General features: G+C 39.5%; 1 protein-coding gene across 1 annotated transcript in view; it reads left to right on the plus strand.

Annotated features, from left to right (window-relative positions):
- The first annotated feature begins 13,817 nt into the window (after positions 1-13,817).
- The window catches only part of LOC114658591 (thyrotropin-releasing hormone receptor-like), an 85,066-nt gene continuing 82,747 nt past the window's right edge, over positions 13,818-16,136 (plus strand). Inside the window, exon 1 of the mRNA XM_028810616.2 lies at positions 13,818-14,680. Within this exon, the coding sequence (XP_028666449.1) occupies positions 13,892-14,680 (789 nt within the window). The 5' untranslated portion in view covers positions 13,818-13,891. The remainder of the gene's footprint in view (positions 14,681-16,136) is intronic.

A 16,136-nucleotide genomic window follows, 5' to 3' on the forward strand; every position in this document is an offset into this window, starting at 1 on the left:
CATAAAAAACAGAGACATAGATATATATGATATTTGGAATAATTCATTTTATGACCTGTATAGTACATTACATATTATAGTACATTATTTATATTATTCATTTTTATTTGCATATCTTGCGGTTGTTTTCTGATCTTGCCCAATCTCCACATTTTGGTGCATGGTGATGTTTCTTTTGTACGGGTGCCTGAGAAAGGCTGAGTTTGCTTTCCTGGGGGAAGCGGCAGTCTTGGAACAGAAGCTTGTCGATGCTGCATCCTCTTCTTCTTTTTCCATTGCCTTTTCTTGTAAGAAATGATGATGAAGTTCCTCTGCATGGTGAGCAAAGAACACTCTTCTTTTCTCAGTGGACCTGTGCATGCCTTGTACAACATATGTGCTTTCATCGTTGCCAAGAAAAGCATGTTGTAGCACACAGCAAACGGCCACCTGCGTGTTCCTGCTCATACTGAATAAGCTCATGCTTGGTCCATGATGTCAACGCAACACCGGGGAAAAAAAGGAAGAGACAAATATATGTGACATTTTGAAGAAATCATTTTATGACCTGAATAGTACCAATCAGAAAACATCATTGCACTAATACAATATTATTTGAAAACTAACAGCGTCAGATCAGGTGTAAATTTATGGTACTTGTAAGAGTTCGCTTTTTTTTCAGTTTTAGTCTCTCAGTCACGTTCATGCTCTCCTCACTCTACCCCTTCTGATCTGACACTAACAGAGTCATCATAAATTTACATCCGATTTGAAGTCAAAATATCAAACAAACACTTTCACAAAAGGTACATGTGTAGCGGATGCCACATGTGCTTTATTCCAGGGGCACTTTGCTGCCTCTTTGGGTGCATTTCAGGAAAGAAGAATACTGTAAATACATCTTTAAGGGGGAGGTCATAACTCGGTCAGGGCGGTTAAAAACCGGAAAAGAAGGGGAGAAAGAGAGACATCTTGTGGTGGAGCAAAGAGAAGAGACGAGGTAGCGGCAAGAAAAAATATCTACTGGAACAAGTTCTTTTTTTTCTTTGAAGACTCAGCGACACAAGGGAGACGCGTCTCTGAAGACGGACCTTTTTTTTCTTCCTTTGATTTCGCTGGAATACTTGGACTGGTAGGATTGAACTTTTTTGTTACCGGCTCGACTGCCGGCGTATTCCCGTATGGTTTCTCTTTGCCCTGCACAATAAGGACAGTAATTCCGTTTGGTTGAACTGGTTTCTATGATTCATGAACATTGCGCGTTTAAACCAGAAAGGAGGGGGGTTTGATTGTTATGTATTTGTTTGTTTGTTTTTTTTCATGTATGATAATATATGTGTTATTCTTTTGCTTCTTCTTTGTGTTGTAATATGATTTGTTGTTAATGCTAAGCTGGGACTGGTGGTGGGGAAATCAATAAGAGGACGAGCGTTGGTCACGTTGCCCGATAGATTTTATATATTGAACTGCTTTACATTAGCAGTTTTCTAATCGTGCTTATCCCGGGGTTTAGTTGTTTCTCCCAGGGCAGCGGTACACATGTATAACAAAACAAGTGTGCTTTTATTCAAGAATAAAACCGAAGAAAAAGAAATCTGGTTGGGGTACAATGCTGATACAACCACTTGGGTGGTGCAGCAGTAAGAACTGCTGAATCATAAGCAAGAGGTAGTGGGATTGAATCCGGGAGCTCTCCAGAATTACAGTAGTGAGCTGCTCTTATTGTTACTATTGTACAATAAAAACATACATTTGATTTGAGTCTGTAACAGCTGGTGTAAATTTATGATGTTTGTAAAGGTTAGCTTTTTTTATTTATTCAGTTGTATTCTCTTAGTCACATTCACCTTCCCCCGATCTCACACTGCTGTTTGTTTTGTTATATGTGTACCTTTTGTGAAAGTGTTTATTTAATATTTGGACTTCAGTCTTCATACATCATACACTCCATTTCAACATTTTGTCGTTAGTACTATAACATGAAAAAAGTTTCTATTTTAGGTATTTGTTCAACATTTGTTGCATTTCTTGCATTTCCTTTCATCCTACATTTACATAGATCGCTGCAGACATGGAACATAAATGAAATGCATATGTTCCAAATAACAATATATTATTTACCCTGTACAACTCCAGACACCTCACACTGACATAAACAGACTTCATCTGGGAGAACTTTTTGCCCTTTCTGCGGTGGTGGGGGGATGGTACAGCAGGTTGCTTGCTGCTTGTGCTGATCAACACATTTACAACACAAAAGAAAGATGCTGGTGGAGAGGTGAGAAGGAATTTAACTCTTGTAGGGCGGATGTCGACTTTTGTCGACAGGAGGGGTTGAAGGCTAATGTCGACAAAAGTCGACATCCAGGGATAGAGGGCGACAATCAGCTGTTAATGGCGACAAATCTCACTGTCACGTCACAGGCATTCCCTCTGTGCTTGGAGGAATGCTAGACTCGTTGACTCGGCAACTAAACCTTGCGTGTGCATGAGTTGCGAAATGTAAACAATAGCAAGATGACACCGACATGTGAAAAGGCAGCGAAGCAAGTGCAGAAAAGAAAACACTCGGCAGACGATGTTTTGCGCATTATCGCGGAGTCGGACTCTTGATTTTTCAGAATCGGATTTTATTGGCAGTGATCAGGAGATCGAGCAAGAGAGTGAGAAGCAGGCATCAGCTGATCAGACACCAGCCGATGCTGCGCCAGCGGATCTGCTGCCAGTTGAGTGCCTTCGCGCAGCCGATGCATCTACGGCAAGGTTCGCATGGGATAAATACACAGACATTGATCCGTTGAGAGCCGATCTGGCTACCGGAGTTTACAAGATCGGCATGGCTTGCTGTTGGACACGACAGATCACCAGCTGCTGTACTTCAGGCTGCTCTCTCCTGATGCTGCTTTTCAGCTACTGTCAGACGAGACAAACAGGTAGACAGAGATTTTTTTTGAATCGCGGGCTGCGTTTGCATCGCATTCTCGTTTTTCAAAGTGGAAACTCACAACGAAAGACGAGATGAAGCGTGCTGTGGCATTACAAATAGAGATGGGACAGAACTGGTGATATAACTTCAGGAAGCATTGGTCCAAACGTGTTTTGTCCCCTGGTGGCTTAGGTACGTGCTGCTGCAAAGTTTTATTCACTTCTGTAATAAACAGAAGCAAATCCCATGGGGTGAGCCAGGCTATAATGCCATACATAAAGTTCATAAAGTTTCAGAAGATGAAAAGAGGTGACAATACGGTTTTCATGCAGGCAGAAAACTTGGTGGCAGTGGCATGGCAAATGGGTGACTTGTCTCTCTACAGTACACACTAACAATATATGTGAGAAAGTGCAGCAACAGACAATTGAAAAATAGGCACCAAAGCAACACGTATTGTAAGGAGTGTAATGTGGCAATGACTGAAATTGGCTGCTTTGAGCGAGATCAGACTTTGCTGTGTAAAATGTATGTGATATGTATGTGAAATCATAGAGTATGCAGGCTCATACAACATGCAAGACAGTAACATTTGTCAAAAGTAAATATTTTTTGTTGATTTGATATGTTAAACAATTGCTTTGTGTTCTTTTTTAAAAAATGTTAGTTTTTGGAAAAATATTCAGCCCTGGGAGAAAAGAAACAAAAAAAAAATTAGCCCTAAAAGAGTTACGGTTGGCCGGGATGACAAGTTTTTTTGTAGACTTCAGGGATTCTAGTGTTAAACAGGTGAGTGATAGAATAATGCAAAAAGTTGCAGAAAGATAGTTCAGATAAGGAAACATCTGGAGCAATGCTTTTCAAATTATTATATAAAAGAAAATACCCCTTCTCTCTAGCATGGAATAGCACCGTTTTCCCAGAATATCTCACATTTGATGAGAAATGTTTTTGGAGATCTGCTCTTTAAATTTCTGTGTTTTCATTAAGGATTCTGCCAAGATTTTTGTGAAGGACTCTGGCCTAGATTTCACAGGATTTCCATGTTACTGTCCCTCATGAATTTCAAGAACCATAGCATTTTTAATTTTGCTGTGCTGTCTTATGAATCCGTTAATTTATTCTGAAAGGTTTTATGTTTGTTTTCTAAGGCTGTCACCTTATATAACTTATTCACAGAGATTATACTGTATATCACCTGCAGTGAGTGAAGTGTCATATTTAGATCCCACTCTTCTTGCTTCTAATTCCATGTTTTGTTTATTCTCTCTGCAGATTTAGCAGCTCTTCCCGTTAAAAAGTAGAAAATAAACTAAGGAAAAGAATACAGAGATCAGGGACAGTGTGCTTCTAAAAACATGAGGACATCAAAGCAAGAGGACCTAATGCCAAAGTTTTCTCAGAAGAAAAAGGTGGTAATTTTAGGGATATAATCCAATACCCTGCTGTCAGTGTTGTACTCAACACAAGGAAAGACAGGATAATGTTGTGGAGGAAATCAGGAGAACAAATGTTGTAAAACTATCCAGGATATGAGTAACTAAACCTTTGCCCTTTCTTTTACCAAACCCAGATCCTTTTTGCCAAAGGGTGCACCCCCTGTGATCTTCCAATTGTGCTTATTTCGCACACCCTTCAATTGCTATCTGTGGGTTGTTAGTGAACTGAAAGGTAAAACAGGGTCCAGAAGCCATAAAGGTTGAGAAACAATGGTTATTAGTCAGCAAAACTAATCCGAGAGTACAAAAAAGATGCAATAGAATCACAATATGCACACAATAATCAGCAGAATAATGATAAGATGATACAAGTACAGCCCATTATCTAAAGGGGATACATTCCTGAAAAACTGCAAATACTGAAACAAGGGGTTAGGTTATGACTGTCCCTATTCACTATGCACTTTTGCTACCCATTTCCATAAACATATAATTTCATGTGCCAAAAATCAACCAGGCTCATTACAACACATTTGTGCTCAGGAGCGCTTGGTAAAACACTTTCATATGCTTCACTGCCATTAGGTAAAGAACAGCGTATAACATTGAGAACTTGTGGAATATGAGCAGAACATGAAGATATGTTAACACAACAGAAACTGCAAGGACAACACCGCAACTTCCCCTGGTGGAGCTTGTGTCGCTGCTGCTTAATAGGCTTTTCCGTATATTTTTTCTATTCCACAAGGCCATAAACATGTGCAAGTAGGCCGTGGGTGTAACAAAACTTTTATAGAAGTAGATAAGTGAACCTTAGGTTATGGAATCCACAACTTTTGAGGATTTATTGTAAGAACAAAGTGCAAGTGGACCCAGTGTCCATAACTGAGAATAAGAGGTTCCAAAACTATGACTATAATATTGATTGTCAGCATTCCAGAACTTAATAACAGGTGTAGCACAGAGTGACAGTAAACTTGTATGGCCAGTTAGTAGAGAAGCACACCCAGCCAGACATCAGTATCATTTATTGGGATCCCTTCTCCATCTGTTAACATGTTGGCAGGACTGCAGAACCAGAATTGTTTTAGTGGCTGGCAGTCATTTAGGTCTTTCTGCTCCTGTAAGTTGAACAAGACACATTTAAGAAATTTATCCACAGAGCTGACATTTCTTTCTTTAAAATATCAAATTTTTACTAGCTTACACTGAAAAAAAACCATGAGATTATGTTTTCACCAGGACACAGTTCTACCACCTTCAGAATGAGATGTTTCAAAACTGGTAAAAGTTTAGGCATTTGACGCAACTGATCTGGCTATAATTTCAGACACTTTATTACTTTTAGGAAATTAATTCTTGCACGAGACAAAATAAAGTGTTGGGGAATGGTCCCCGTATAATGTTCGGCGATCTTGACAAAAACTTGATCAAAACCATAACATTTGACAGCACAATACAGTTGATGGTAGATTTAAATAGAAAATGGCAACCGGAAGGAAGTACTGATGGAAATGATGTCACGATAGTGCGACCGGAAGTGACGTCATCTGGGGGTGATCGGAAGTGACGTCGCCAGAAGTGATGTAGGCAGAAGTGTCGTCATCCAGAAGTGACGTCATCGGGAGCCGTTCAGAAGTGATGTCGTCTTCAGGGGTCGGAGACGGAAATGATGCAGTGGAAGAGGAGCCATTATGGGAATTCAGGACTGTCGGTGAGTGAATTTGTTTACTGTTTTTCTTTTTTAATTCTGGTGAAAAAAGGAGAGAGGCATTAATACCCGATATTATCCCTTTGTCTTGTGATCTTTCACTCACCTCAGGGCTTGTTGCTTGCCTCCTAAGCGCACATGTGTGACACACTATTTATGCTAAGCAAAACAATTTGGATAAAACTGAATTTGTAACGAAACTCAATATTTCACTTTACAGAAAATTTGCAAAGTATATTGTGTTTTCTTTCCAGTGAAATTTGTGTCATCCACTCAAGAAGAAAGGCATGCAGTTCCTGTCTGAACGGGGTTTTATGCATGTATCTTGCATGTTCCTGTCATTTAAAATTCAAAAAAAGATCACTAGTTTAGAAGAAAAAGAAGCATTTACATACAGTGTGCATTTCTTCAAGTGGGTTGCTAGCTGATGTTGATTTGGCAGCAGTGACTTCCTAGGTACTAAGTTTTCCCATAGGGGAAAATACAGTAATATGCCGTCCCAGATGGATGGGGACCCTACCCAGCCGGGACGCCTGGATGGTCCCCGTGATGGACAATACCTCCCCTGGGCCACGAGGGGGCAGCCGCCCGGGTCTGCTTCTGGGCCACTGGACCGGAGCTGGGATGGTTATCCCTACCGGAGGACGTGGCCACCGCCAGGGGTCACCCAGACAGCTGTGAGATCCTGGATGGCAGCACTTCCGCCACACCACGAAGTGCTGCCGGAAGAATTCCCAGGGGCACCCGGAGTGCTTCAAGGGGCTCTCTTGACACTTCCGCCACACCAGGAAGTGTCATCGGGGGAGCACCTGGAGCTCATCCGGGTCAGTATAAAAGGGACCGCCTTCCTCCAGTAGCTGAGCCACAGTTGGGAGGAAGGAGACAAAGCTTGTGAGGAGGAGGAGGTCAAAAAAGAGAAAGAGGAGAAGAGGAGAAGTTGGCAGAGGAAGGTATTGTGGTGCTAAAAGAAATAAAAGAAGTGTTTTAGACATTCTGGTGACATTCTGGTGTCTGTCTGTCTGTGTCCGGGGGTATGCTTTCCACAATGCATAGTGGTTCATTTTATCATGTCTTTGTGTGGCAGATACACAACATGTAACCTTTTTTAAAAATGGTATTACATTCCTTCATGGCAGCGTCAATGGGTGACACAAATAGAATTGATTTTGCTAAGTATGGCATGATTAGTATGCTTTTCTCAGCTGCAGAAAAGAGCACAGGTAAAAATGGAAATGTGAACACGGCATTAGGGAGAAGTAATCCATGTTTTCTTCCCCCCAAAAAAACTTAAAAATTAAAATAAATACTTTAGTGAGTTTCACATTTCTCAATTGCAAAATCCAATGTGAAAGGAGTTTTAGCAAAACTGTCTGCAAATTGAAACTTTTTTTTGTTTCATGATTGCTATTTTTGTCAAAAACAAACAAAAAAAAACAAAAAATACTTGAATAATTCTTCTGGGACTGAGTTTGTTAAAATCTGAAGACAGTGGACATTTCTAAATAGTTAAACTCTTCCCCCATTTTAGAAAAAACAATGCAAACCTAAGTTTTCAGACGTGTAGTAGAAAATGGTTACATTTCTATGTTATTAGGAATGCTGTGTCTTACTTTTCTGAATGAGGTGAAAGAGAGGAAACAAACATGAACCCCATTCCTATAGAATTTTAATCAAATACTTTTAATCACTACACAATCATTTTTACAATTTAATATAAGTGTTATTAAATGAAGTTGTAACTCTGGATTACTTAACAAATTGCAAAAAGGACTGAAGGTAACCTAAGGGTTAACATGGCTTAAAGCTTGGGTATGTGAGGCTTTTGCATCTTCTAGAGGAGCCACCAAGAGAGTTGCTAAGGCTAAAATGAAATAGCTGTGTAAACACCCCCTTAAAAAGAGAGAGCCCAAACACCCCTATTATGAACATCAATGGGAAAACCCATAGGACACACTCTATTAACAAAGCGATCTTTTGAATAATGGAAGAATCAACATGAATACAAAGTTACTGGTTGCTGTAGTCGATTGGCTAAGATGATACATTCTACATGTTAAGAGTCAGATGACGTGATCTATTAGATAAGTTAATGGTAATAGAAAACTATAAAAGGGAATGAATTGTATCAATGATTGCTCACTCCATGGACTGAAACATTTGTGCATATCTATGTGCTAATGAAGAATGGTTCTGCATTTTCATCTGGTCTCTGAGAATGACTTCTTTGAAAGCAGAGGAAAGTTTTTTCCACAACAGTCCATGCGCAGATTGACAACACAAATTCAATTTTAGAGACACCAGTTAATCTCATATAGGTCATTGGTGATATATAGTAAAATGCTGAGAGGCTCTTATTCTTCTGCAGTAAATTTCCATGGACATCTGCTGTCATTTATAGCTCAAAGTCTGGTAAAGAGGATGGCACCCTCTGGCCAAAAAATGTGTTTTCATTGCCTGCAAATGAGGGCAGATTTAGAGTTTGCGCTCTGAGATCTGATCATCCGTGTCACATTCACACCCTGTTGAATCGATTAGACCCAGCATGCTGAGGTGTTTATTGAGGCAGCAGTGCCCCGTTTGAGACAGAAGATGGTGGTCTGACTCCTCCTGCTTTGCCTTGGCTGACAGTCCATTTAGTAGAAGGAAACCTCTGATTTCAATCCTCCGATGGGCTGAAGACCCCATGACCCACACTGGTGGGCTATCAGGACTCTAATTGCACATCAAGATGAAAACAACTATAAAGGTGGAAAAGAGTACTCCGTCTATGAATAACTCGCTGGCTAAATCAGAGTTGAAAGCACGGTAAGGAAACTATTCTTGGGGAAGAAGCCACCCTGATTAAAAACTGCTAAAGACAAAATACAGCAATGGCCTACAAAAAAAAGGAGCAAAAAGAAAAAAGGAATCTAAACAAGTGAAAAGTATTTATATCAAGACATTAAACCCTGCTTTCCTAATTATTACACATTTGTTAATGTAATAAGAAGTTTGTATTTAAGGTTATATTGCTTAATTTAAGAAATCTTGGGAAAGTAAAATTTGCTTATTCCATTGGCAGATTTCTTCGCTAACTAAAAGCAAAACAATTGCCACACAAATTGTTTGCTTTTATTCTAGTTATTTATTTTTTTGGTTTTGTATATGGATTTTTTTTTTTTAATTTTCCAATGTGGTATGTGACCAGGGGTCCATAGAGCTGTAAGGCAAGCTACCCAATGTGCCACTCCTAGTTACTAATGCAACTTGAATTCTCAAAACTAATGTCTTGTTGACACTCACCATTATTCCTCCTTCCATACACACAAGCCTCATTACAGAATGAGCACTTTATCACAATCAGGCTGGTATTTTCATATTAAAAAGCACATCTATTCCTCAGAAAGTAAATTAACCGACACTTTTAATAATTAACAATTAACTTTTTTTTTCGAATCAAAGAATGATCAGCACATTGATGCTACCTATTCAGATTTTAAAGCAGAACGTGCAAAAATGATTGGATATTCCTTCTTACTGATACTAAAACAAAGACTTACAAAAGAGAGAAAAGGCAAAATAGTACAGCTAATGTGCTAATCAGTGAGCTTTCTCTGAAAAAGTTAAACAACATTTAGAAGAAAAGGGGTCTTTCAAAATGATGAAAACGCCTGATTTCTTTAAAGCTTTTCTCCAGCTTTTAACCAGAATAAGGTTACCGTTACTCCGTACTTTTTCCTCTAACACATTTCTGTCTCTAAAAATTCCTTTTTGCTCACTAGCCTGCCCTTTTTCAGTCTCATGGGTTGCTTCTGGGGAGAGAATGATGCAAAAGTATATATGTCGTTGTACAGTCCTGTCATATTATATTAAATTGAGATTCTTACAGAGATACTTAAACCTGCTGACAAGAAACGACCCATTGATGTTAAGAATTCATTTCCTAGTGACTCCAAGCTGGAATTTTCCTATTCCGTGTTGTTTGTTTGTAAAATTGTAACAAATCAGTGTAAGGAAGTTTAAGAGGAGAGACGTCTTTGTTAAGATGAACTATAATGCAAATGAATTTAACGTTTCTTAATAAGATAATGAAGACGCTCGTTTTAATACTATACGTTTTGAATAATAAACATCAATAAACTAATTGACATTGTGCCGATGTTTACATTCATTAATCACTATTCTATAGAGCGAATTTTGTGAGCAGATCGAAAATACAATTGATAAAAAATAAAAGTATAAAAAAATTTAAATAAAAACGGACTAACGTATCTCTTTGTTGAATTTTTTTCACCGGTTAAATATATTGATTGAAAAGGATATGGTTGAAGCACACGAGCACATAAAAATTAAGAGGCGACGCAGTGCTAGCGCTGCTGCCTCTCGGAGACTGGAGTTCATAGCCAGGCTGATCTCTGTGTGGAGTTTGCATATTCTCCCCGTGTTGGCCTGGGTTCCCTTTCGGTGCTCCGGTTTCCTGTCACAAACCAAAGAGGGTACGGTAAATAGGCTTTCTAAATTGTCCCTCGTGTGTGTATGTGTGTGATTGTGTGTTTCTCCTGCGATGGAGTGGCGACTCATCGAAGGATTGTTCCTGCCTTGCACCTTTGTCTTGTTGGAATAGGCTCCAGCGACCCTATTCTAGATATGCGCCTGCAAGAAATGGGCGAATGGAAAATCCTAAGAAGGTTACTGACGGCTGACGTCGTACAACTTCAGATTTCAAGCAGTAAAGACACTTTTTAAGGCATTTGCTTTATACTGCGTGGGCGATATTGCCGACAGAAGCATTATCGGAAATACCAGAAGCCTGCTAGAAATGGCCAAGCAGGCTGGTATTGAAAGATGAAAGGGTCCCGAGCACTTTCTGTTCTTTTAAAATACTTGATGTTTTACGCCAAGAAAGCAACTGCGAGTTCAGCATTCGTATCCACGAGCTTGTAATTAGCCGAGTGTGGCGTTGCCGTCTTCTACGCATGCGGAGTACATTCTTAACTGAAACATTTCCTTCCTTCATATTAGCCTAGAAAATGGGAATTCGAGAAAGAGTACAAACTTCTGATCTCACAAATAAATAAATCCGATGTTGCCAAGAAACCTGCAGCCCAGCATTGATTTAACTGGGATTGATAATGTTATAAATGAATGAGCAGATTTACGAAATGCATAGACGAATGAATACAAGTCTAATGTACTAAAATGATGGGAAAAATAACAAGAGCGGCAATTAAGTTGAGAAAAACATCTCTGATATGCAAATAATTATGCAATGACAACTGTATGCTATGCTATGCGCAAAAAAAACGAATTGCGTTTGGTTTTTAAAGAAGCCAGTGCACTTCGTGGCCGCTGTCCGTGGTGCTGAAATTCTCCGCTACTCCGTCTATTAAAACGCTGCATGTCTGGTGTGTTGGGTGGATTAGACCGAGTGTTAGGGTTAGATATCGGTGTCAGTATAGTGCCCGCAAGAACTACCATCCTTTTCAACAGTTCTTTTAACCTTGCACATCACGTTATTATGTGTGATAAAAGAAGGTCGAATTTCTTACTATACTATATATACATGTTCTTTAAATGCAAGCTCGAACAATGATCTGAAAAACATGCAGAAGGGTTACTGCAGGGTCCATGCAGAGAATATGCAGTTTGCGCTCACTCTGTCAGACGCAGCGAGATCGCGGTGGGAGGCTCCTCACCTCACGCCCCTTCCCAAGCACCCAACCCACAGCCTCCCTCCCTCCCTCACTCCCCCTGCACTGCCGGCTCCAATACCACCGACAGGATTTTTTTGTCGGCTGTCATTTTCAGTACTGCGGTGTGCAATACAGCGACAGTTTGTGCGACCCGTGAGGACTTGCTGGAAACTGAATTAGCGTAAAATGGTAAGATAATATTTATGAGTCTCCATCGAAATGGGTTCACAGAACGTAAGAAACTAGAAGGAGGCAGCATGTAGGAGGTTTATGGATGAAAGTTACTTTTTCCTAGTTTGCAGAAAAGTACAGTGGCAGTCCTTTAGAAGTACAGTAGGTTCTGACTTTATAAAGAGAGGAGATCCCACTGTTTTATTTTCCTCCGTTTTAAAAGTACTTTTCCACATTGCTGTATGTATTGTAATAATACAGCGTAATGTTTATTCCTTCTTCGCTGTAAAATAATGCATTGGTTTCTCGATTGTTTCAAAATAGGGCTGTATACATACGAAGAGTGAATCGATAGTCAATGATTTTTGCCTCACTGCTGTGTAGATCTTGGGTTCAATTTCGGTCACTGTTTCCAGTCTGCATGCTGTCAGGATGACTCTTCCAAAATGAGAGCATTTTAGGTTATGTACTCAGTATGAATCCGTTGTGTGTGTTAGTGAGGCTACCCTGAGATGGACTGCCATCCCATCAAGAGATGGTCTATGCTCAGTGCCCAAAGCAGCCGGGTAGGAAGCGGCTTCAGAAAACGGATGGTGAAGCGACTGGAAATGCTTGAATTACACTAATAGGATTCGGCGCACCTAACGATAGATCTAACGCTCTTTCGAGTTAAATTCTTTATAATTACTTTAGAAAAAATATATTAATGCTATTCACATAGCACATATTTCGTACAGTGTACCAAAAATGTAAATGCAATTAATCATGTCACATGAATATTTGCATATAAAGACACCGCCAACTGATCATAGTGGGGATATACCCTAAAGTAACTACCAAATGAAATCTTACTCTTCGTCACTCTTCAGTCAATAAAAACACTTCTTTTGTCTACCACAGTTAGTAAAATATGCATATGTAAAAGATACGCAACATCCTCAAACCGCGCTTTCTACTGCTCAAACATACGCGACAAATTAAATATGCTGCCCTTAAGTACACACATAATACAAACTGGTGAAAACCTCAGTAAATGACGGACTTTTGTATATCCAAGTACTTCTGCAAACGCTAATTTATTAATAGGAAGTAGAATCTTGTTTTTGGAAGACAAACTTGCACTTTGATAAATTAGAAGACAAAATATTTCCTAAACGTGAAACAGAACTGAAACTTTGAAACGCCTATTTTGTTCCTTCAGAAATTAAACTACACATTGTTTTGTTTTAGGGCTGTTTTAGAATACGTTTTTGCTGCAATCGAATGCCGAATAATGTTGTGCAAAAGTGACAAAGGAGGATTACTGCTAACCATTATGCAGGCAAAATTAACTTCTGAAACTTGATTTTATTCACAAAATAAAAGATTCGGTTTTATGTAAAAACACCTCCCGTATTCGCCCATTCACCTAAAATTCGCAACAATTGTCACCTAGCGCACGATCCGATATGCCGATTACGAATTAGCTTCGCTCATTCGAGGACTGTGGACCCAGTAGCGTCTAAACATTGAGATCGTGTCCACTTGCACGGAGGTAACTAAATCAGAGCTGTGTATAAATTTAATATCAACTCTTACGGCTTGTGAATGGAGCGTTAGGCAGAGCAGAGATGAACTACAGAAGGAGAGAGAGAGAGAGAGAGAGAGAGAGAGAGAGAGAGAGAGAGAGAGAGAGAGAGAGAGAGAGAGAGAGAGAGAGAGATTGGAGCGAGTTTCAGAGGGAGAACACCAGAGAGAGGTCGGGGGCTAGGGAGGGGAGAATGGGGTGCCAAAGAGACAGCCCTGCATCTCCTGCATTTGTCAGTGACACTAAAATTGCAATTGCAAACTATTACAGATTAATCTGCTTTTAGACTTGCATAATATTTGATTAAATACCCTATTCTATACTAATTTTATCTTTTCTTTTCAGAATTCATTTTATGCCGTTCAAAAATGAACTCTTGACTTGTCTATAGAGAAAAATTAAACAAGTGAAACTAAAGGTGTCCAGATGGATAATTTCAGTGCGTCCTTGGAGATGGGAGTGAACAGCACAATCCTGAAGACAATGCCACAGGATCTCCTGGAAGTGCAAGTGGTCACCATTCTGTTGGCTCTGCTGATCTGCGGAGTGGGCATTGCTGGCAATATCATGGTGGTTTTGGTGGTACTCAGAACAAAGCACATGAGGACTCCTACTAATTGCTATCTGGTGAGCCTGGCCATCGCAGATTTGATTGTACTGCTAGCAGCAGGTCTGCCCAACATTTCAGAGGTGGTTGCCTCCTGGGTTTATGGTTATGCAGGCTGCCTCTGTATTACCTACCTGCAGTACCTTGGTATTAACGTGTCATCTTGCTCCATCACTGCCTTTACTATTGAACGCTATATTGCCATCTGCCACTCTATCAAAGCCCAGTTTATCTGCACAGTATCGAGAGCAAAAAAAATCATTGCCTGTGTTTGGATCTTCACATCTCTGTATTGCATCATGTGGTTCTTCTTAGTGGACACTAACGAGACCATATATGCTAATGGAGTGGTGGTGAAGTGTGGCTACCGTGTCTCAAGAAACCTTTACATGCCAATCTACTTCCTGGACTTCACCTTGTTTTATGTGATACCGCTCATCTTGGCAACTGTGCTTTATGGACTCATTGCTAGGATTCTATTCATGAACCCTCTTCCTACCAATCCACATGACAGAGCTGGCAATGACTCGATTCACCAAGGACGAGCCAACAACACCATCAAGATGTCATGCAAATCCAGCAAGGGGGCCATGAGCTCAAGGAAGCAGGTAAATCATTGTGACCCTCTAATTCAAACCAGCGTGCTTTGATTAGATTTCAACTGATATATGACTGATACATTTGGTTAATACTATAATAAGAGGTGTTCAGAATACTTTATAAAGTATACAGTGCAATACAGTTTTAAGACTCCTCGTGGTCTTTTCTCTTTTTCTCCCTGTAATACACACACACAGACGAAATCCAAGTCATATGCTGGGTATACAAAACAAATGAATCTCTTGTTCAGACTGAACATTAAGGAGAAAAATAGAAGGAAACAAAATAATAAAATATAAATGATGCGTTAAATGTAGTATATATGTGCAACATCACAAGCAGACCAGGGAGCTGATATCATATCATGTGTTTTACTGACGATATGTGAGGCACCGGGTGATACACAGTTAAGCCACAAGTGCCCATGCCTGCTCGGCCTGCTTGAAGAGGTCATCTGTTTAATATTTATATCAAAATAACCATTAAAATTAGGAATGATCATTGTGATCAAGACATATTGAAGGAAAACATTATGAAATGAAAACGTATGAAGGATTTACAATGGGTTTTATGACCTAGAGAGCCATGTTTGAGTCATTTTATAGAGACTTTCTTCTTTGGATTGCATGTTTGAATGTTTGAGTTGGAGCTTTCAGAGCAGATTTAGGAGTCTGTGATATTCTAAACGTTTTAGGCCATTTTAGGAAGCATGTTATACTTTGTATGTAATAGCATTGAATACAGTATGTCATACTGAGAATCTCTTTTGTTTTGTTGGTTTTTAAATTAGACAACAACTAATGCTTTATTGCTTCTGAGCGCTTCATTGCTGTGAGCCAAGTGGTGTGATAATGTAAATTTGCTTTTTGATGCATCTGTGACCGTGCCTTCATCACATTAAAAGCACATAAATATGCTCCGTACTGTAAAAATTAAAGTTCATGAAGCGCTCACAACTCTGAAGTTTTAAAGCTTAAGAGTCTCAGCTCACTGAGTTGCTGATAACCTTTGGCCCCACAGCTTTTATTTTGACAGGCCTGAAGAAGGGGCCTGAGTTGTATATTGTAATCTTTTTAGTTAGCCAATAAAAGATGTCATTTTGCTTGACGTCTCAGTACGTTCATAATGACTAACAAGGTACAGCACCCTAGTACTACAGTAAATCAAATAATCTTGATTGTGGATGGGTATTTAGTGTTGGGGTAAATGCATATTTTTATTGTTGTCTTTTAAATTTGTGTTGTAAATCATTTGGTTATATTGTAGCAGAGAAAATACAAAGGGTTCCTTTTTAGACAACAGGGATGGATTTTACCCAAGGACAGCATTGCAGTTTTACAGAACAAGTAGAAAAATGTAATCTGCATTCAGCTCAGTGTATTGTTAGAGCAAGTTTGTCTGCATTGATTGTGTTGGTAAGGCTTTTGCATTTTGCATTTTTATGTGTGCTATGTTGTTTGTCAT

This window comes from Erpetoichthys calabaricus, chromosome 10, assembly GCF_900747795.2.
Source record: "Erpetoichthys calabaricus chromosome 10, fErpCal1.3, whole genome shotgun sequence".
Lineage (NCBI taxonomy): Eukaryota > Metazoa > Chordata > Cladistia > Polypteriformes > Polypteridae > Erpetoichthys > Erpetoichthys calabaricus.